Here is a 22,341-nt window from a genome sequence, read left to right as displayed (position 1 = left end):
TTTGTTTACCGAACCGACACGCAGAAGACCGAGACGAAACGACCGACAGGTAAGTTGACCGAAACGGTGATTTGCCGACAGCTGAAAGACCGACAAGGGTAACGTGTGAGCGCGACTCGGTAAGTGTGCAATAGTGACGGATTTAGGAGTGGTCAGTTAAGTGTGCGATATTGTGGGATTTTTGTGTTAGGGTGTGGGAAAGGTGAGTGTGCGGCAGTGTCGGAATTAGGGTTTGGGTAAGGTAAGTGTGTGATAGTGACGGACTGTAGTTTAGGGATGGGTTAAGTGAGTTAGGTTTAGAGTGCGGGTAGGGTGAGTGTGCGATAGTGACGGGCTTTATGTTTTAGGGTGGGTTAAGTGAGTTAGGGTTAGGGTGCAGGTAGGTTAAGTGTGCAATAGTGACAGTCTTTAGGTGTAGGGGTGGGTTAAGTGAGTTAGGGTTAAGGTGCGGGTAGGGTAACTGTGCAGTAGTGTCGGACCTTAGGGTTAGGGTTTGGGTTAAGGTTAGTGGATATGTCATTGTGTGTCATGTAGTTTACGTTGTTTGTGTCGGTGTAATGGTGTTCGGTTTTGTGAGTTGTCGGTGTTGTGTGTTTTCGGTTATTTGGGGTCGGTGTTTTGTGTGTCGGTGAATTGTCGGTTCGGTAATGTAAAGTAGACCCATAGATATATATAAGATATATATATATATATATATATATATATATATATATATATATATATATATAAACAACTCCAAACCCAAAGCAAGAATAACAATGTATATGTCCCAATGAACCAAGGCAAAGGAAATAAGCCAATGCAGCCAAACTCAATAAAGACTTGGTACAACTTATTCAAAAACTAGTCCTCTGCGAATCAATAAACCAGAATAAAAGGTAAAACTAGAAGCTTTTTAATAAACGTTAGCGCTTTCAAGAAACAAGTTCTCTTCCTCAGACGTTACAACTGAAAAATGCATGTCTAAACATTTAAATACAGGATTCCACATCACACACACTTACATCACTTCCTGCTCACTGCTGTAGCCTTAAAGCAACAGTACTATCTTGTTCCTACAAAACAAGCCAATGTGACACACACACGTTAAAAGTTAAAAGATTAATCCTCTAGAATCATAAAAACATGTTATAAATGAGACAATATGAACTGGAGGCAGTATACAAGTAATGTAAAATATATACTGACAAAAATCATCATCTCAGGGATCTCGCCTTCAAAATGGGTTTTAGGGAACATAATCATTAAGTCCTACTCCTCTATGGGCTGCCAGACGAAAAATCCATTTAATTTCCATTTGTTCTGTCAAATTAGTAAGATCCCCACCACGCACACCAGGTTTCATGACCTGCAGTACTTGAAACAAAAAAGTGTGGTCGCTACCGTGCCTAAGCATATGTTTAGATATGGCACTATAGGTTTCATTTCTCCCAAATGCATATAAGTGGTCCCTTATTCGCTCTCTAAGGGACCTGTTAGTTTTACCCACATAAAAACTGAAGCAGGTCTGACAGCATGCAACATATACCACGTGCCTGGTATTGCAGTCAGACCTGCTCCTAATTTCCCAAAGTCGTCCATCATTCGAATTTCGAAAATACCTGGATGTATCTATAAACTGGCACTGTTGACAAGAGCCACATCTCTTAGTGCCAAACTGCCAGGCTGGAACCAATTGTTGTTCATTAGCACATAGATCTGGGAAACAAAGTAGCTGCTTCAAGTTTGACTTATTGCTAAACGCATATTGTGGGCAGTTACCTACTAGATTTCGTATACTTGGATCCACCATTAGAATGCTCCAATTATCCATGATAGTACGCTGTACAAAGGATGTATTATTACCCAAAGGTAATGTTAAAAAAGGTTGAATAGTTGGCTTAACTGGGACTTTCCTATCATATCCATGACTTGAAAAATAGGGTTTACCTCTAGTTCCCCTCATTTGTGTCACCTGCTCACATATATTATTGATCTCTACAGGCATATAGCCTCTATCAACAAAGGAGATCTTCAGTGCCTCTAATTCTCTCAAAAAATCTTGATCTCGAGAGCAGAGACGTGAAACTCTCAATGCTTGCCCCTTTATGATATTGGTAAAAACTCTTTGATTATGCATACTATCCCTAGAGAGAAAGGAGTTAGTATGACAGGGTTTTCTATAGACACTAGTGTGGAATGTGTGCCCTACATAATGCACAGTGGTATCTAAAAATCAATAGAAATGGATGAAAACTTCATGGTGAATTTCAAAAAACCATCCAAATTATTAAGTTGTTCATGGAACGAGAGTAGCGAGGCACCAGTCCCCTGCCATAGAAGAAAGAGGTCATCCACAAATCGCCTGTAAAAACAATACTGGGGTTATTGAGTATGACCTCCCTCTCCCAGGCCACCATCACCAAGTTGGCATAGGAGTTGGCACAACTGGTGCCCATTGCTACTCCTGATACCTGTCGGTAAAGAATATCCATGAACAAAAAATAGTTGTTGTCTAGTACCACTTCTAATAATAGACATAAAAAAATCTGTCTCAGTGCTTGACATAAATCCATTCAATACAGACCTCACCATTTGGATACCAACCCCATTGGGTATACAGGTAAAGAGTGATGTAACATCTAGCGTAGATAATAACACCTCATCTTGTAGCGTAGAACAATCAACAAACTCTTACAGGTCTCCTAGGTGACACAAATGAGGGGAACTAGAGGTAAACCCTATTTTTCAAGTCATGGATATGATAGGAAAGTCCCAGTTAAGCCAACTATTCAACCTTTTTTAACATTACCTTTGGGTAATAATACATCCTTTGTACAGCGTACTATCATGGATAATTGGAGCATTCTAATGGTGGATCCAAGTATACGAAATCTAGTAGGTAACTGCCCACAATATGCGTTTAGCAATAAGTCAAACTTGAAGCAGCTACTTTGTTTCCCAGATCTATGTGCTAATGAACAACAATTGGTTCCAGCCTGGCAGTTTGGCACTAAGAGATGTGGCTCTTGTCAACAGTGCCAGTTTATAGATACATCCAGGTATTTTCGAAATTCGAATGATGGACGACTTTGGGAAATTAGGAGCAGGTCTGACTGCAATACCAGGCACGTGGTATATGTTGCATGCTGTCAGACCTGCTTCAGTTTTTATGTGGGTAAAACTAACAGGTCCCTTAGAGAGCGAATAAGGGACCACTTATATGCATTTGGGAGAAATGAAACCTATAGTGCCATATCTAAACATATGCTTAGGCACGGTAGCGACCACACTTTTTTGTTTCAAGTACTGCAGGTCATGAAACCTGGTGTGCGTGGTGGGGATCTTACTAATTTGACAGAACAAATGGAAATTAAATGGAATTTTCGTCTGGCAGCCCATAGAGGAGTAGGACTTAATGATTATGTTCCCCTAAAACCCATTTTGAAGGCGAGATCCCTGAGATGATGATTTTTGTCAGTATATATTTTACATTACTTGTATACTGCCTCCAGTTCATATTGTCTCATTTATAACATGTTTTTATGATTCTAGAGGATTAATCTTTTAACTTTTAACGTGTGTGTGTCACATTGGCTTGTTTTGTAGGAACAAGATAGTACTGTTGCTTTAAGGCTACAGCAGTGAGCAGGAAGTGATGTAAGTGTGTGTGATGTGGAATCCTGTATTTAAATGTTTAGACATGCATTTTTCAGTTGTAACGTCTGAGGAAGAGAACTTGTTTCTTGAAAGCGCTAACGTTTATTAAAAAGCTTCTAGTTTTACCTTTTATTCTGGTTTATTGATTCGCAGAGGACTAGTTTTTGAATAAGTTGTACCAAGTCTTTATTGAGTTTGGCTGCATTGGCTTATTTCCTTTGTCTTGGTTCATTGGGACATATATATATATATATATATATATATATATATATATATATATATATATATATATATATATATATCCTGATGATGATGATGACAGTAGCACTAATAAGAACAGAACCATGTGTATCTGCAGCCTAAAAATTCTGTTAATAACAATTATACATCTGAGGGTGACAAGTTTACTGATGCAAGAATAATTTATGAGACATCCAAGCTGATTCTTGACAAGCCTTTAGAATTTCTACCTTGAGTCACTCAGGGAGATTAATTAATCAGTAGAAACAACAGCAGGGTGGACAAGGTGAATTTCAACCGACAAAACAGGCTGAACAGGAAAGACAGTTACAGACATTTCAGTAGAGGGAATGGGGAAGAAAATTAATAACAACTGATAGAACAAATGCAAATACTATCATTGAAACTAATCAATATTTTAAGATTTATAATTATAGATTATTAACTGTCAATTAAATTTATTTTAGATTGTTTAAATATGGTTTCACATATGATGCCGTCCATACACTGATTTGGGACATATTTTATTAGAATAATTATTTACCAGAAACTTAAATTTGAAGTTTTTTAAATAATATATCAGACGTTCAAAAAGGAAAAGTGTTTTCATTCCTCAATTATATCCAGCTATATATTTGTCTGAAGAAATGTGTGAATGAGATATAAGAAGAAATGTAATATTTAAATAATGTATTAAAATAACCTAGACGCTAATGAATATGACTTATTAAATAGTCTCCATGCAAATGATCTAAGAATTATGAAACCAGTTAAGGTAGCAGACTTGTCATCATGGATATGCTAAATTGCATTACTAAGATGTCTACAATGTTGCATAATGATTCAGTTTATGCTATGGGTTTATTAGAGGAAATTAACAGTGCTATTGGATGTGCACGTGCGCACACACCCACACACACACACACACACACACACACACACACACACACACACACACATATATATATATATATATATATATATATATATATATATACACATTATACACTTATGCAACAACAGAACAACAACTTACTAATGAGCTATATGAATGCTTAAAGTTGTCCAGAACAATGATATCCACTAAGTTTGGGGTACCAGAGGTACATAAATCTATTTATGATTCCCCATTGCAACCAATAATTAATTTGGGAGGGTCAGTTACACAACTAATGATGATCAATCTGATAGAAAATTAAAATTGTTTAGTTCTTTTTTATTCACATTTAATGAAGGGTTGTGGCATTTTAGTGAGTTTAAATAATACTTTTATTACTGATGATACATTATTAGTGACTAATGATGTTGCAGATGTATTCACTTGCGTCCCCATGAGATTGGTTTGGACTGGAACTATGAAATTCTATTGGAGTGTAAAGCTTTAACAAAAAAAGTGAAATACATTTGTTAATGTTATTCATTGAACTAGTACTGAAATTTAATTATGCAATTTTTGAAGGGGGATTTTTATCATCAAGTATCAGGAATAGCTTGTCCCTGCATTTTGTTAATATCATCATGGTTTACTAGGAAATGATCTTTTTTACAAATCAAAGTTTTTTGAAAGCTTTTATTTTCATGAATGTTACTGAGATAATATTTTTTATTGCATAGAATAATATAAAAATAGTTTTAATGGCATTTTTAGAATTTATTAATGCAACAACTAATTTTCTCAAGATGTCTCTAGGACAGAAGTTATTTAGACTTAATTGTTATATGTGACAAGAATAATAAACAATTCAATACTAATATTTACAGGAGGGTAACATATGCTAATAACATGCTTTACATTATAATATTTGTCATCCCCCACATCCAAAAAGAATTATTGTCATAGGGCAAATGGTTCATTTGGCCAGGATTATATTTTATAATACTACATTTATAGAATAATTGATTATATTAATTTAAAGTTTTGATGCTAGGGAGTACCCTAGGGTACTATTATCAGAACATAGAGCATAGATAGTTAAAAAGAAAAACAGCAAATAGGTACATATCTCCCTTTATTATGGATACGGCCGCACAATGCACAATTAGGTGCAACCTCCAATAGAAAAATGAATAATACTATGATGATACCTTATAATAAAGATAGTTGGTATGATTACATGAATAATACATAAAAAAATGACTTTAATTTTGTTCCAGAAAGAAGTAGTGGAATATCTTAGTTCACAATCTAAATTTATTTCCAAGAAAAGTAAAAATATTAAAGAATTATTCTAGAATGATAAATCAGGTAATGGTGGACTTCAAAATGTAAGTGACATATGCAAATATGGATATGGCATGCATTATAAATATAGTTTGGAAATCTAGTGCAGTAACTCTCCAGGGAAGGGGACTGGTAGCCTGTGTCTTGAGTGTTACATATGAAGAGTATTATAAGGTCAAAACCTCATAGAAAAAATAAGTAAAAGTTGCTTATTTACGGCCTTATAAACAACTCCATTTTGAAAGAATAAGTAGTGATATTTTCACTATTTGAAGCCTTTTCAGTGGGACATGAAGACTAGTGAGGGCATTAACATTTAGTAGTCTGTCATGTATTGTAGATTAGCTTGTAACTGCTGCCAGGTTTATCCTGTGATTATTTTGAGACTAGTGCCAGATTAGAAGACTTTCAAGAGTTGTGCTTCTGTAGTAGTTTCACAGTTGGCTTCCTAAGTCTACCTCTCATAGCCTGCTCAGAATTAGGTGACAACACAAGGAAACCTCCACCATATTCTAGCCATTGATCACATGGGAATCAAATTGTCTGTCTGCTTATTGTATGCTTTACTAGCATTAATTATGCTCTTCAAATGTGGTAATACATTTTAATGACTGTCTGCTATCTAGCTAATGAGTTTGTACAGATAACTAAGCTTTATGCTGTAAAAATATTTGACTGATAGTAATAGTTTTATTATTTTCAGTTTCAAACATAATAGTGTGCTTTTTTATCTCTGATGGGTATGGCCATGTGTTGTTCCTGGTGACCCTGCTATCCTTTGTAATCTGTGATGTGCAAACCAAGAAAGCACTGCTAACTTCATTATACTGAAAACTGTCAAGAAAAAAATATGCTTCCTTTCAAATTTCTGTTAGGTGTAACAATTAACAGTTGTTTCCAAAAAAATCAACAACATTAGAAATAGGACAAAATACAATAAAATGAAATGAATCATTAAATTAATTGCGGATGGTCTTAAAGGTTTAAATGGATCTCTACCACTCAAACCAGCACTGAAAGGCAGGTGTTTGTATAGATACTTTTTTTACATATTTTACCTTAGTTATAGGTGTGTATTTACATAGAATGGATATATCGCTAATTGCTTTTATATATTTATATATATATATATATATATATATATATATATATGTATATATATATATATATATATATATATATATATATGTATATATATATATATATATATATATATATGTGTGTGTGTGTATATATGTGTGTGTGTATATGATCACAGGCATCGAGATATGTTGTAGTTTTATTTTTATTTTTACTTATAAGCAGGCCTTTGTTCTTTGACATTTATGTCAGTTTATTATTGAATCAGGTTATGAAGTTATGTAATGTAGTGTAGAATTTGTTGTTTTCAGTGTTTTCATATGGCTGTCAGATATATATTCTGCTTTTTATATACATATATATATATATATATATATATATATATATATATATGTGTGTGTGTGTGTGTGTGTGTGTGTGTATACATATATATATATATATATATATATATATATATATATATATATATATACACACACACACACACACACACACAAACATATCCTTGCATTTTAAGTATTGATATTTTATTCTTATATGATCTCAGACGTAGATATGATAGACATGTTAGAGTCATAGTTTATAGTAAGTCTATGATATTTAGCATTTCTAAGAGTTTATGCATGTTTAAGTATTAGTATTAACTCTAAGAGAGATTGTATATAACTGCACATATAGTCTCTTGAGGGAGTTTGTTCTTTTAATGAAAACCTGCGCTGCTAACAGGATACATTGTAACACTCACGGAGAGTTACATTGTAGTGTAGAAGTGTTTTTATTGGTTCATGAGATTTTAAAAATATTATATATTAATGAAGTCTGAGTAAGGTTGAATTTGGTGTGAGGAAGAGGTCTAAGGTTACCTGTGAAAGCGCTAACCACATATTAAACTGTTATACTTTGGCTATGCGTTTGGTATATTTGCATTTGTGCTTTTATTATTTTGATTAATTAGCAGTTATTTATTTCACTTCCCAGTCCTTCACTAATCTGCCAGAGCAAGATTTGCATTTGTCTCATTAACTCTCTTGCTCACACACACACAAACATACATACACACACACACACACACACACACACACACACACACACACACACACACACACACACATATATATATATATATATATATATATAAAAATAATTTGATGATGTTTAAATGGGATGTCAGATGTTGATGTCTATAATGTAACTCTTATTCATGGGACTACATACAGATTACATATATCTACAAGGTACAGTGCACTAGCATTGACACAAATTCACTGTATTCAGTTGCCATGTGTTTGATTTTCATCCCTTCCACTTTCAAGTTCTGTGAGCTTGAGAACAAGGCTTCATAATTTCAAACCTCCTGCTTCACCCCTCAGAAGTGACATTTTATAATGGTTTTGTATTACACTGATACTTACAGAAATTGTGATTCCCTAGTTGGTTAGTATAGTTTGTTCAAGTGATTGTTCTGCATATTGGTAACATTTTAAAACTGTCAAAATACTTAAACCTCAAACTTTAACCTATAAGATAAAACATGCTGTTTGCCTTTTACTGTCATGATTATCAGAACTATGAATGTTTAATATGATCACGGTTGCAGTAGCCTAAACTATGTGGGCTTACCATGCCTGCAAGAGCTAGCTTCCAAAAGCTTTGGGCACCTTTTAGATACTTTCCCTGCCAGAAGCACATGGAACACTCCTTCAAAGGGCAGGAGGAGTACCAAACAGCTGAAGAGCTTTTTTACTACCAAAGATAGCACTTCTCACCTGGCCACCTGTCAGTCAGCTTCAATCTTTAAGTTGGGCAGATAAGTCCCCACTGGGGAAAGCCTTCCTTTCTAAACTGAAATCTGTGAGGAATATTATGTTTTGTACAGGAATTCTTTGTGTATGTGCTTAGGAAATAAATTAAAGGGACAGACATAGTTATTTTATGTGTTATATATTCCTAGTGCTTTTGTGAACTTTTTATGAGGGAAAAAGTTTTACTTATTTTTATTTGTCCTTTGTTAACCATGGTAGCCCACTAGACTATTGGCCTGTTTTCTTCAGCTCGGAGAAACTTGGCCAGGGTGTTGGGGAACTTCCCCTACACTGTTCAAGTGAGGGAAGCATTTCATTGCTACAATTCCTGCTTTTGTTCCAGACACAGAGGTGGATCAGAGAAGCAGGAAGAAACATGGCGGGAGAAAGCATTGTAGTGGAGTTGTTATACCAAAATAAACAGTTAAGTAATGATAAGGCAGTGGATGAGCAGAAGTAATCAGAGTTGTTGTTGTTTGGTGCAAGGCAGTCATGCCTTTGCAGGAGGAAGCCAGAAATAGCTCAGAAGTTATGAAAGTATGCAAGCCTTCAGGGAACATCTTTGCACATATCAAGCGTATGTTTATGAAAATGTGAAGGTGGTCGAAACTTCTCAGGATTCAGAAGTGATATTCCAGCAGCAATTGACTGAAGATGAAAACGAAGGCCAGAAAGGATGTATTATAGCAATCCTTCAGTTGGGAGGGTTGCAGGATGTTTTATTGCAGAATTTATTGAATCAAAGTGCACTGGAAAGTAAGAACCTGATTTTTGTGGGCAGACATAATGGGTAAGATTTAGGAAGTGGTGATGGTCTTATAGAATAAATCATATGCAGATATGGAGAAAGAGGGTAAAAAGAGAGAGATGAGTAAGATAAAATTGAGGAAAAAAGGAGTATTTAGTAAGAGTAAGTTGTAAAGAAGAAAAGAAACTGGACAGGTATGATATATGATACAATATAATAACACCGTTGGGTATTTCTCCTTGAGAGATAAGTCCATTTAGTCATATAATAAAGATGCTTTTTGCGACATTATATTTAAATCAGGTTAATATATGAAAATGTTGCTGGGACAAAATGAGTTAAAAAGTGTAGCTCATGAAATGTATATGTATTTTAAGCATTTAATAGAGAGACAAAAAAGAAAATATATGTTCAATTTTAAACAGAAGATGACAAAGAGTAACTAAAAGACTATTTAAAGACTGTGTGTAAAGAAGTGATGGACATTACTAACATCTGTGATAATAAAGGTCTGTGGACTGAGGGCTATGAATGTAATGTATTAAAAATGGAAAATGATAAAATAGTGCACATTCCAAGTATGATAAATGTAGATGTTAACAAAGGTACACTGAAATATTGGAAGCAGCATTTTTTAAGGAAAAAGTGATCATTTAATTAGTAGTTCTGATGAAAAGAAATGTACTATTTGTGGTAGAATGGGTCATGATGCAAACAATGTGAATTAAAATGTTTTAAATGTGAAAGAACATGCCATTTGAGGATAGACTTTAAGGGAAATATAGAAGAACATAAGGAGGGAGTTAGTAAAGAGCAAGATATTGAGCAAGGGATAGAACAAGACCAAAGAAAATGGCAAGAAGAGGAACTGATAGATAATAGAAGAAAAGAAGAAAGAAAAATATATGAAGGCATGCGAGAAATGAATGAGGAAGAAGAGCTGAATTGGAGTGTGGTGAAGGGAAGAAAATGTTATACTGGGGAAAAGAGTAAAAGATAGGAAGAGAAAATGTAAGGGTTTAAGTAAAAAAGAAAATAAAAAGGGAAAGGCTAAGAAGAGAGAAAAAGGGAAAGAATAAATAAGAATAGGAGGAAAATTTAACAAATGTAGACTTGAGGATTCTAGCAATAAATGTAAACAGTATAAAGAATCTTAAAAGAATAATAGGGGAATTAGAATGGTGTGCAGCACTTAATATGGAATTGATTGTATTAGAAAATGCAATAATATTAACAGAAGAAGAGGGTTTTCAAACAGAAAAACTATGGGGAGGTCAGAAATGTTCTTGTATAAGAATATTGTATAAAAAGATCAATATAAATGTTGGATTGTACATTGCTAATAATGATCAGGGTATTTATTGTAGATATGAGATGGAAAGGTCAGGTTTTTAGAATTATAGCAGTATATAACAAAAAAGCAAGATAGAGTATGTTTAAAAAGATGCTAAATTATGTAAGTGTGAATATGGATTTGGTATTTGGATTTGGTATTAGTGGCTCATTTTAATTGTAACATAAGAAATTTAAAAATGGGGTAATTACATTAAAACAGTGTTAGAAGTGATAAAAAGAAGAAATTATGTATTTAGGATAATAAACAATGGCCATATAAAAGAAACAATTTAAGAAGATAGATTATTTTATTGCTTCAGAAAGTTTAAAATTTATACAAGAAGTAACAAAAGATGCTGGATTTTCAGATTATTTATCAATTTAGATAGAGATTCAAGAAATAAGTGGATATACAAAAATAGGAAAAGGCATTAAAAGTTTAAATGAGAAAGAATTAGATAAGAAAGGTATAGAAGTAATTAAATAATTATGGAAAGATCATGTAGGTATGAAAGAATTTTACAAGAACTGGACATTGTGGTGGATACGTTTCAAAGATAAATATAGAAAATATAGTCTGAAACGGCAAAGTTTAAAGAGAAAAGAGGTGAAGAAGAAATATAAAGAAGCAAGTAATTATGCATTTAGAGATTTAGAAAGAAATAAGAAAGAATTTTTTGACAGAGAAAAAGAATTAAATGAGATGAATCAAGAGAAGATCAAAAAGCTGTTGTTTAAACAAAGTTATTTTTACAAGGGAAAAAGGAAGAGCTGGCATTGTATTTGAGTAGTACAGAAAAAGAAATTAAAAAGAATAATAATAGTAATAAGAAATGAGAGAGGCAAACGTGTAGAGTCAGCATGGAATAATGAATGTAGTAAAACATATATAGAAAGAATATTCAAATAAAATAAGGTAAAAGGAAAACAAAAGTGGAAAGTTAAACAATTAACAGAACAGGATAACAAAGAATTGGAAAAATAATAATAATAATGGAAGAAGTGAATAATGTGTTAAAGTTGGTAAATGTTGAATTAACAACAGGGTTGCATGGTATAGAATATGTTAGAGTGACAGATGAAGTATTTTGTCAAAGAGTTGAATGGTTAGAGGAAGGTTTTAGATAAGAAGAAATATGTGTAGGAGTTAAGAAATTTTTATGGTAATAGAAATGAGATTGGAAAATAAAATAAGTTATTAGAAGAAACAATATTTGGGAAAGGAAAGGAAATCAGAAGAGAATTTGTAGATAATATAATGAATAGAAAAAGAAAAGTTAAAATCATGGCAGGGAGTTGGATAAAGCATTTGACAAGATGCAGCATGAAATGTTATAGGATATAATGAAAGAATATATAGTTTAAATGAGAAGATATTAAAGATATTTGTTACAGCATATGAAAAAAAAAGAAAATAAGACTGGTTGTGAAATGATGGTTTAAGAAATAGACATGAATAGTGGTATTAGACAAGGGGGAGTGCTACAGAATCCTGAAAGCTCAAAATCCTGAAAACCAAAATCCTGAAAGTTCAAAATCCTGAAAACGCATAAGATACCAACACTTACTATACTCTAGCACAAGTACATACAGAAACAAATAAAACACAAAACATATTACTCTTCTCCAAGTATAAGCAGGGGGCAAGCCCCTCTGCACCCCCCATGTGGGGGACTGCACCCCCACACCCCCTGCTACTTAAATATATCAACTCCAAGATTGCACTTAGTGTACTGAAGTGTAATCTTGGAGTTGTTATATTTAAGAAGTAGGGGATGCGGGGGGAGCAGCCCCCTACATGGGGGGTGCAGGGGGGATTGCCCCCTGCTTATACTTGGAGAAGAGTAATATGTTTTTTGTTTTATTTGTTTCTGTATGTACTTGTTCTGGGGTATATTAAGTGTAGGTATCTTATGTGTTTTCAGGATCTTGAGTTTTCAAGATTTTGAGTTTTCAGGATCTTGAATTTTCAGGATTTTGGTCTCAGGATTTTGGGCTTCAGGATGTTGGGCTTTCAGGATTCTGTAGCACTTCCAGACAAGGATGTACAATGAGTAGTATTTTATTTGCATTAGTTATGAATATGGTTGTTAGAGTAAAATGAATACATCATAATAGGAAGCAAAATATAGAAACATAAAAGGTATTAGAGTGTCAATTATGTTCTCATATGTGGATGACATAGTTTTAATGACTAAGAACAAAGAATGAATTGAAGTAGCCATTGAACAACTTCTTAAGCATTTAAGAGTGATAGGCATGAATATAAACAGAGATAAAATATAGGTTTAGGAATAAAAGATAAAATAGGAAATATTCAGTTTAACACGAAAGAAAGAAAAATATTGGGCATAACATTTGGAAATAAGGAAGTTAAGATGCAACAATGGAAATAAATGATAGAAAAAAATAAGAAATGTATGTTTATTTTGGAGAACATACAAGTTGTCATATAAAAAGAAAGTATATTTAATAAATTCTGTATTTTTAGGAAAAAATTGCATATTTAGCAAACATTTCATTTCATGGGGTGCTTACCTTATAGACACAAGGTGCAGGGTTTGATTCTGACATGGGGTAATTGGCTAGGCTTATAATAGCCCCCCATGGGCAGTTAACCTAGTACTAATTTATGAACCTATGTATAAAAAAGAATTAATGACAACTGTGTTTTTATTTATATGGGGAACTAGATTAAAGTAGATTAATTTGTAAAGAGAGGAGTATTATATGTTAAGGAAGAAGAAGGAGGGATGGATTTGATAAATTTGGTGGTATATGCAGCATCATTACATTCACCTAAAATGTTGACATGGATAAAAGAGGAAAAAGGGTAATTGATATGTATAATAATGAAAGAAAAATGTAAAAATATGATGCATGATGAGTAAATTTAAAAGGGATAGAGAAGCTATGAATGGGGAACTAAAGTGGTATCAGAAGAAAGTAGTGGGGAAAATAAAGATACGGGAGGTTGAAGATGACAGAAAAACATGGTATTTGAAGATAAGGAATAAGTATTAATTTGTTTATCTGTGGGAAATGATGGAGGAAGAAAATAAAAAAGTTATAAAAATGAGAATAGAAAGGTGAAAAAATGCATTGAATGTGGAGATTTCCTATGGAAATTAACAATAAAACAATTGCCAACTAAAGCAAATATGTCATATAAAAACAGAAGAAAGAATATGCAGTTATCATGGTGAATTTGGAACAATCAAACATGTTTTTTTTTAAATGCATAAGGGTGAAGAGAATTAGGGAAAAGCTATGTGAAGACAATTATTTGGAAGAAATTAAGAAAACTGGGAATACTAGACAATACCAAATGTACATACACAGAGATTTCTAGATTTTGTAAACACAAACTACCTGGACCAGATAGTCAATACACCAACCAGGGGTGCAACCATACTAGATTTGGTCTTCACTAATACTGGAGACTGCTGCACACTCCCTACTGTAATGCCTTCCCTGGTAAGGTCAGACCACAAATGGTCTGCTTTGAAGTAAAAATAAATCATTGACCCCCAGCTAAACCTGGAATATTCAGGAACTATTCTAAGTCTAATTCCCTACTATTAAGTGAGATTCTAGAAAAATGTCAAGCCCCCATAAACCCTGAGAACACTTCTGCCTATGCAGAACTATTCACAGAAACCCTGTACAAGCATGTCAATAGCTGCATAGAGGCAGCTGTACCCACCGGGAAGAAGTAAAGAACTAACTCAAAAAGCAAGCCACCCTGGTGGAATCACAAAAGCAGTGAGGTGTATAACAGGAGGAAGAAAATCATGGCAAAACTTAGGAGGCACAGCACCCAGCAAGATAAAAGCACTCTCATCAAGCTAAATAAAGAACTCAGGGGACAAATAAAGTCTACCAAAGCCAAATTTGAGGTACGTTTGGCCTTCCAGGCCAAGGACAACCACAAAGCATTCTTTAGCTATGTCCGCAACCTCAAAGGCAATACACAATTGTGCGCAGAGCTCATTGTAAATGGAGTTACCTATACTGATCCAGAAGCTATAACAAACCTCCTGGCTGATAAATTCAGCTCCAACTTTACCCCTCTCTTCCCCTCAACCTTCCCTCAGGAAATATCATCAAATGTAACCCCCCCTACTATCACTAGGGAACAGGTCCTTAATACTCTCTCTAAGACCAAGAACACTGCATCAATCGGTCCAGTCAATATCCCAGGATGCCTTCTTAATAGCATGAAGCATGACCTATCAAGGCCTCTGGAATTACTATTAAACTGTAGCCCCCAAACAGGTTTCGTGCCTCATGAATGGAGAAAGGCAAAAATCATACCTCTGCACAAAGATGGGCCATCTACAGACCATGGAAACTACAGACCCATAAGTCTCACTAATCTTATATGTAAAGCCATGGAAAGAATTATCATGGAGATTATCAATAGAGATATAGTAAACCTCCAGACACTGGACCCAACCCAGTTTGGTTTCGTCAAGGGCAGATTATGCCTACTCAACCCGGTTGACTTCTTTGAGAAGGTCACCAAAGCAATGGATGAGGCCAAAGTCATTCACACTGCCTACCTTGACCTGATCAAGGCATTTGACACAATACCTCACTCAGGTATTGTTGACAAACTCAAGAGGTCAGGTACAAATCTGTATGTCACCCGGTGCATAGTCAACTGGCTCACAGACAAGACCCAGGAAGTTAGAACTGGAGAGTCCACTTCCACAAAGAGGCCAGTCACAAGTGGAGTCCCTCAGGGATCAGTCTTTGGACCACTCATTTTTGGCATTTACTTCTCAGAAGTCAAGGCTGATGTCAGTGGTCTCTGGCTGACTAAATTTGCAGATGATTGCAAATTAGGAGCTGGCATTGAATCTCATACTGACACAAATGTTCTCCAGGAGGGGCTGACACAGACAAACAATTTGTGTCAGAGCCATGGACTAAAACTAAATACCAAGAAATGCATAATAGTATCCTTTGGGAAGTCATCCATCCCTGGTAACTATCATATTGACAACAAACCTCTTAGAGTTGACCCAGTAGTCAGGGACTTAGGGACACACATGGATAGTAATCTAGCCTTTGATCATCATGTGTTTACAGTGGTTAGGAAATCATTCTATGTTGCACAACTTATAAACAAAGGTATGGCATCTAAGTCCAGTGAAGTCAATGTTCCACTCTATTCAGCATTCATCAGACCTATCATTGAGTACAATGCCCCCTTTGGTATGTACCTAACCAGGCATATTCAACAATTGGAACGTTCACAGAGGTTCCTCACTAAAACAATACAGGGCGTAAGTAATATGTCCTATGCAGGCCACCTCAAGGCCCTATCTCTGTATTTTGTCTCCTACAGGCTTTTGAGGAGGAGATCTATGCCTGGCATTCAGGGCATTGTCAGACCCCACTCTGATGGAACTCCTGCATATCCACAAAACAAACCGCACCAGAATTACCCATTCTAAAGACTTAAACCTTGCCTGTGATATAAATAGGACCTTGCTGGAGAGATAGGTATGTATCTAAGAGACTACACTGTCTATGGAACAGGCTCCCCATCCATGTGAAGCAGAGTTCCTTCCTAACCCAATTCAGGTGCAACTTGGACAATTGGACGAGAATCCAGAAATTCATCCCTGGTTTGGCATCTATGTCTCTAATGGACAGAGGTAACCTGTAAATGGTTCATCTCCCAGGCCCATGCTTATAGTTATCAAGGGTATCAGAACTTGTCAGTGATTTGGGATGCATGGCTAGGCTTAAAAAGGCCCTTGTGCTCATTAGCCTAATAAACACCTATGATCCTATGAAAATAGAGAATATAAATATGGATATGATGGAATATGGATCAGAAGGAAATCTGTTACAAAAGAGATAACAAGGTATTTTATATAATGTGGATGATATGGAATGAAAAGTTAAATAAATAAAAATTTAATGGAATGGATGTTTGCAGGAATATTAAAGAAAATATGATTTTGGTTATGGGAAAAATCATGGGAGTCATAAAATGAATGCAGGTGAAGAAAAATGTATGTATAACATTACTTGAATGATGGAAATGGTTATAAGATAATGTAAATAATTGTAAATAGTATTTAGTTTGTAAATTTTGTAAATATTGTAAATAATGTATTGAATAAAGGATCCCTACTCTTTTTGATAGGTGCATAGGATCTTTTACATACACTTGAGCTAGCACCACATCAAAAAGATGGGACCTTGGTTTAACATCTCATCAAAAGGATGTGCAGCACCCTCCTTATGTTGCATTGGTGTGTCAGCAATCAATCTAGCTGTTGTGGAAATAGAATCTTCTGCACAAAAGGAGAGTGAGCTACCTTTTGCAGCTCTGATACCACTATGGGCTAAAAGCTATACTTGTCTGGTGACTTAGAGTGTTGGGGAAAGGATATTGTGCTGGTGGAGAACTCCCAGTATAATACTTACCTTGGATTCACCAGTTCCTTCTCTTGTATACTCACCAACACCCCGAAGTTACACTGCCAACTCTCAGTTCTTCCTCCTGAGCTTACCTATGGAACAGCAAATGGTCTCATTGGTAATACCTTCCAAGATGCACAAAAAGAAGAGAGTTATTATGGATTCTTGGAGAACATTTCTGGCTCCTTTATTGCCTAAGCCACTGGTGGGTGATTCTGCAGTGGCCAGTTATTGATCCTCATACCACCTATCTTCTTCTTCTTCGGGTCCTTTGGTTGTAGATTTAGCAGCCACCAGGACCAGGAGCTAGTCATATCCTTTGCAGCTGTAGGGAACCCCAGTGCTGACCAGGAAGAACCACTTTTGTCACTGACTAGGAAAGGGCCAGGTGAAGGGGTTTCACTGAGCCAGGATGGGAATGTGGAAGCTGTGACCAATGTGCCTAAGGAGCCTGTAAAACTGAAGGTCACTGTGGTTGGTGTAATGAAATGTCATCCTGTATCTATCACTATGGATAGAGATCATTATCTGGAATTTGCAAAAGGAATTGACAGCTGCTTCTTCAATGGCTCTCTGTTAAAATGCCCAAAAGCCACAAAAAAAAAAAAAAAAAAAAAAAAAAAAGAAATGAAAACCTGCAGAAGAGGGAATCTGAAATGGCAACTTAGATTTATTACATGTAAATCCATTCTTTTGGCTATTCAGTCTCTGAATTTTAGGATTCGCTGTAGTGGGTCCTGAGATTTCAAATGTTTATCTTCTTCAAAAGTTAGTTAGTCTTCAGGCAGGAAGAGAAAATTAATTCCTTCTAAATCTGATGTGATTTTTCCAGTTGGAAAGTGAAGCCTTTCAGAGGAGGCGGTTGCTCTGGCTGACATTTCAGATTCTGAACAGAGCATTCTTGCAGACATTTCAAATGAAAAAAAAATCTACTTTTCAGAACTGTATTTAATACGAGTGAGGTTTTTCAATGGGAACAGAGTGAAGCCTCTAGGATTCAGAAAATGTTTTGTTTTAATAAAGCTAGAAATGCCTGACGCAACTCCCTTTTCTCTTGTGTCACCTGCTTTAGAGTATTTTTTTTTTTTCCTGTCAAACAGCTCTACACTGCCAAAGTTTATATAAAGTACCCTAGTCTCATTAAGTTTCTGTTTTCTAATTCCAAGGTAGACCCAGCAGTCACTTCTCTATCTAAATCTGCTTCTGTCAAACTAGTCACTGCTTCTAATCCCATTCTCCCAGATAATGATGGGAAGGCAATGGATACATTGGTTAAGAAGACGTAAGATTCTAGTACTTTGACTTTCAGGATGTTAAATTTTCTAGCCCATATGCGTCTTTTGAGAATATACAGAAGTTATTAGCTAACCTTAGCTAAAAAAATTCTGTAAGAGTCTATGATAGTTATTTCTCAGATGCCTAAGCTATAATGAAATGCACTTATGCTGCCTCTGAGTTTTCTTCCAGAGTGGTGATTTCTGAATCTCTTTTGAAGAGACTTTCTTGGCTTGGGTCTCAAAATCTTCCTGAGGAAGTAAAATCCGAGATCCTGAACTCTCTTTTGTGTAATAAAATTTTGATATCTTTTAGGCATTTTTTTTACAGAGGACATGCAGATATCTAAGGAGGAAAAAAAAGTGACTGCTGGGAAATCATTTATGGGCAAGTAGAAAAGATTTTCTAGTTGGTACCACTCTAAAAGACAAGCTTACCAGCTAATCTGGGTGCAACTAGATCTTGATTATTTGTGTGTTACTGTCCAGTGCTTTGTCATATTCTTCTGTAAAGGTAAGTTTGTCAGCCATTTCTGTTTGTCAGCCATTAGATTATTTTCTTCACTTTTCTAGCAGTGTTCAAGCAAAACAGTTTTTGAAAAGAGTTTTACATTTCTGCCCACCTATCTTTGTGATCTCTGTTTTGTGCTTGAGAAGCTTAGTCCATATTTAAACCAGATCATTAGATGGATTTAAGATTATTAGCATGGAAGAATGTTTTATTCATTGCTCTCTCATCTGCTAGGAGGGTATCTGAGACAGAAGCACTTACGGTGAGTTAACCATACCTCATTTGTCATGAGAATAGAGTACCCGTGATAAAGCCTACTTTTAAGTCTAAAGTAGCTTCAGAGTTTACTTAAGCCAGACCATTAACCTCCAAGATTTCCTTCTTGAACATAGGAACAAGGGAGAAAGGAGTCTTCACTCTCTGAATGTACACAGGCAGCTCAAATGCTACCTACACACAACTTAACCCTTCAGGAAAGCTGACCAGCTGTTTGCTTCCTATGAAGGCAATAGGAAATAGCAACCAGTTAATAATTTCTTCATGGTTGTCTTATGGTATTAGTGCTCGCTATACTTGCCACAACAAGCCACTTCCAGGCAGGGATACAGACCATTCAACAAGGCATTGGTTTCTTCTGTAGCTTTGTGGAAAGTGGTGGAGTCTAGAACATTCTAGAGACAGCAACCTGGCCTGTAGTACAAACCCTTACAAAACATTAAACATTGGATTTCATTTCCATTTCCAGAATTGGCTTTGCTAGGACCATTCTCAGAGTTCATTCTTCTTTCCAGTTGTTTTTCTTGATTCCTTGCCATGGTGTGGTTCCTGTCACCCTTTTTGTATGTAGTTATAAAGATAGTTTACTTTCTTTCCAGCACATGCATTCAGGGATCTTGGCTTCTTCTTGGCAAAAACAATGCTCTGAAGCTTCTTAGCACTCCTCCTGCCTTTTATAGAAGCATGCTGGAAAATGCCCAAAGCTTTAAGAAGCTGGCCAGTGCAGGTTTGTTAAACATGCATAGCTTAGGCTACTGCAACAGTGATGTATTGGAAAATGTGCTGTTGTGGTAACTTACTTTCATCAGAGTTCATATTTGTATACAGTGAGAAAAATGTCACTAGAAAACTATGCTAATAATTTATACAAGTCATAGATATAATTTAAAAAAAACTTTCAGTAACTTTTGGTTTGGTTGAGCAATCACTTTTAAATAATTATAAAATCCATTGTATTTATTATTTTTAGCCAGGTAAGTAGACTGGGTAAGGGACCCTTTTCAGCTATGATGCTAGCCATAAAGGCAAGTATAATTAATACATGTTTTTAGACTGTTTTATTATATCTAATTGACAGACTTTTGTGGCAGGAGACAGATTACCTAGAAAAAATTCAGAACAGACATGGCAGAAAGGCACTGACCACAGATTGGAAGTGACTTCAGGAGCTGAGGCAAAAATCAGGCCATTGATCCACTATGCTGCATCTGACATCACATAAAGTGTTTAATTTATGAAACACAGCATCCTTCAGCCATTTGCATACGTATTTGCTTGTAACATAACTACACAGCTTGGTCACTTGTAAAACCACATAAATTTAATTTAATATTGTATGTTTGCTACATCTACTGAAAAGGAGACAATCCAAGGGAAACAGTCCAAAAAGAAATTGACTACAAGTTGCTAGAAAGTCATTAAAAGTATTCTTTGCACTAACAGTAGAATATTTTTAATGTTTACAGACAACACCGCTGGAAGAAAAGGGGAATGGCCATTATTCCCACTCAATATGGAATTGGCTTTACAGTCTCTTTCATGAACCAGGTATGTGACATGCATTTTATATAAACATACTAGCAAATGTTAATGCCTGGTAAATAAAATTAATGTGTAAAAACTCATAATGGAAAAGGGGATTATGTTTGTCTTTCTTGGCATTGTAAGTAGGTACAAAGGCTTTTTATATTTAGTTATGACAAATGTATTTTCTCATCCTTCATATCAGTTTAATTTGCCTGTCTTACACATTTTTAAATTTTCTGTGAGGTATTACCTATCATTTATTAACATGGACAGGAAGAGAAAAGCTTTAAAACATCAGTTCTGCAGTTATAAAAGGGAAGAAGTGACATTTTCAATACTATATATTGCAGCCAGAAATCAGTGGCCCTTTATGCCACTTTTCACTGTGGGAACAGCAAACAGTATACTGGGGTACTTAAAATTAAATTAAATTTTTCTAGTAACACTTAAAAAGTTCTCTCTATATATTATATGAATAACCTGTGGATGGATATAAACTGAATTTTTAGGCTTTATTTGCCCAAAATTCAACCTACTAATTATTGGAGCTCCTCCACAGGAAATTATTGTTGTCAAGTTGGCTGGCAGTGATGCACTTTTGGGAGCAGTTTCACTCTTCTTTAAGTTGGTGCAATCATGGAGTTGGCATATATAAGTGGATGGGGTGTGCGTGGGGGCTTGACCCCACATCAGCAAGTGCAGGGGGGATTGCCCCTGCAAAAAATACTTAAAAAGTGTTTTTTGGGGCATTTTCTTCAGGGAATGCACTTCAGGGATTTCATTCCTCATCAGTACGAGATTCATCCACTCATAGTGGAAACATATTAGACAGCTAATCACTTGTTAAATAGATTTCTTTACATAGTTCTACAGTTAGTGTACTTTTTACACATTGATAAAATGTCCTGAGTATTTAGGTTACATAGTACAAGACTTGTGTGAAATTAAAAAAAGTATGAGAAAGTAATGCCTCATTTATGCATACTATTACACACCCTACAGCCATTTTATTTATATATTTTAATGCCTCATTTATGCATACTTTTTTGCACCCTAGAGCTATTTTATGTACATATTTACGTATGTGTGCATGCATGTATGTATGTATGTATTTATTTCCTTAGTTATCTAATCTTGATGTTGAACCATAAAACCTATAAGTAAGCCAAAAGGTAAACTAGATGAGATATTAACTGAAATAAAGAAATATTCTGAATAGTAACAGGGGGCACTATATGCAATCT

The 22,341-nt window shown here is 35.2% G+C and overlaps 1 protein-coding gene across 1 annotated transcript in view; it reads left to right on the top strand.

Annotated features, from left to right (window-relative positions):
* LOC122792414 (xanthine dehydrogenase/oxidase-like) overlaps window positions 1-22,341 on the top strand; it is a 1,368,088-nt gene that overhangs the window by 873,677 nt on the left and 472,070 nt on the right. The window contains exon 19 of the mRNA XM_044060203.1: window positions 21,037-21,118. Coding sequence (XP_043916138.1) covers window positions 21,037-21,118 — 82 coding nt within the window. The remainder of the gene's footprint in view (window positions 1-21,036; window positions 21,119-22,341) is intronic.

The sequence above is a fragment of the Protopterus annectens genome, chromosome 1.part2 (genome assembly GCF_019279795.1).
Source record: "Protopterus annectens isolate FY-2018-M chromosome 1.part2, PAN1.0, whole genome shotgun sequence".
In the NCBI taxonomy this organism is placed as follows: domain Eukaryota; kingdom Metazoa; phylum Chordata; order Ceratodontiformes; family Protopteridae; genus Protopterus; species Protopterus annectens.
Note: the sequence above shows the minus strand (reverse complement) of the source record. Positions and strands in the feature narration are given on the sequence as shown.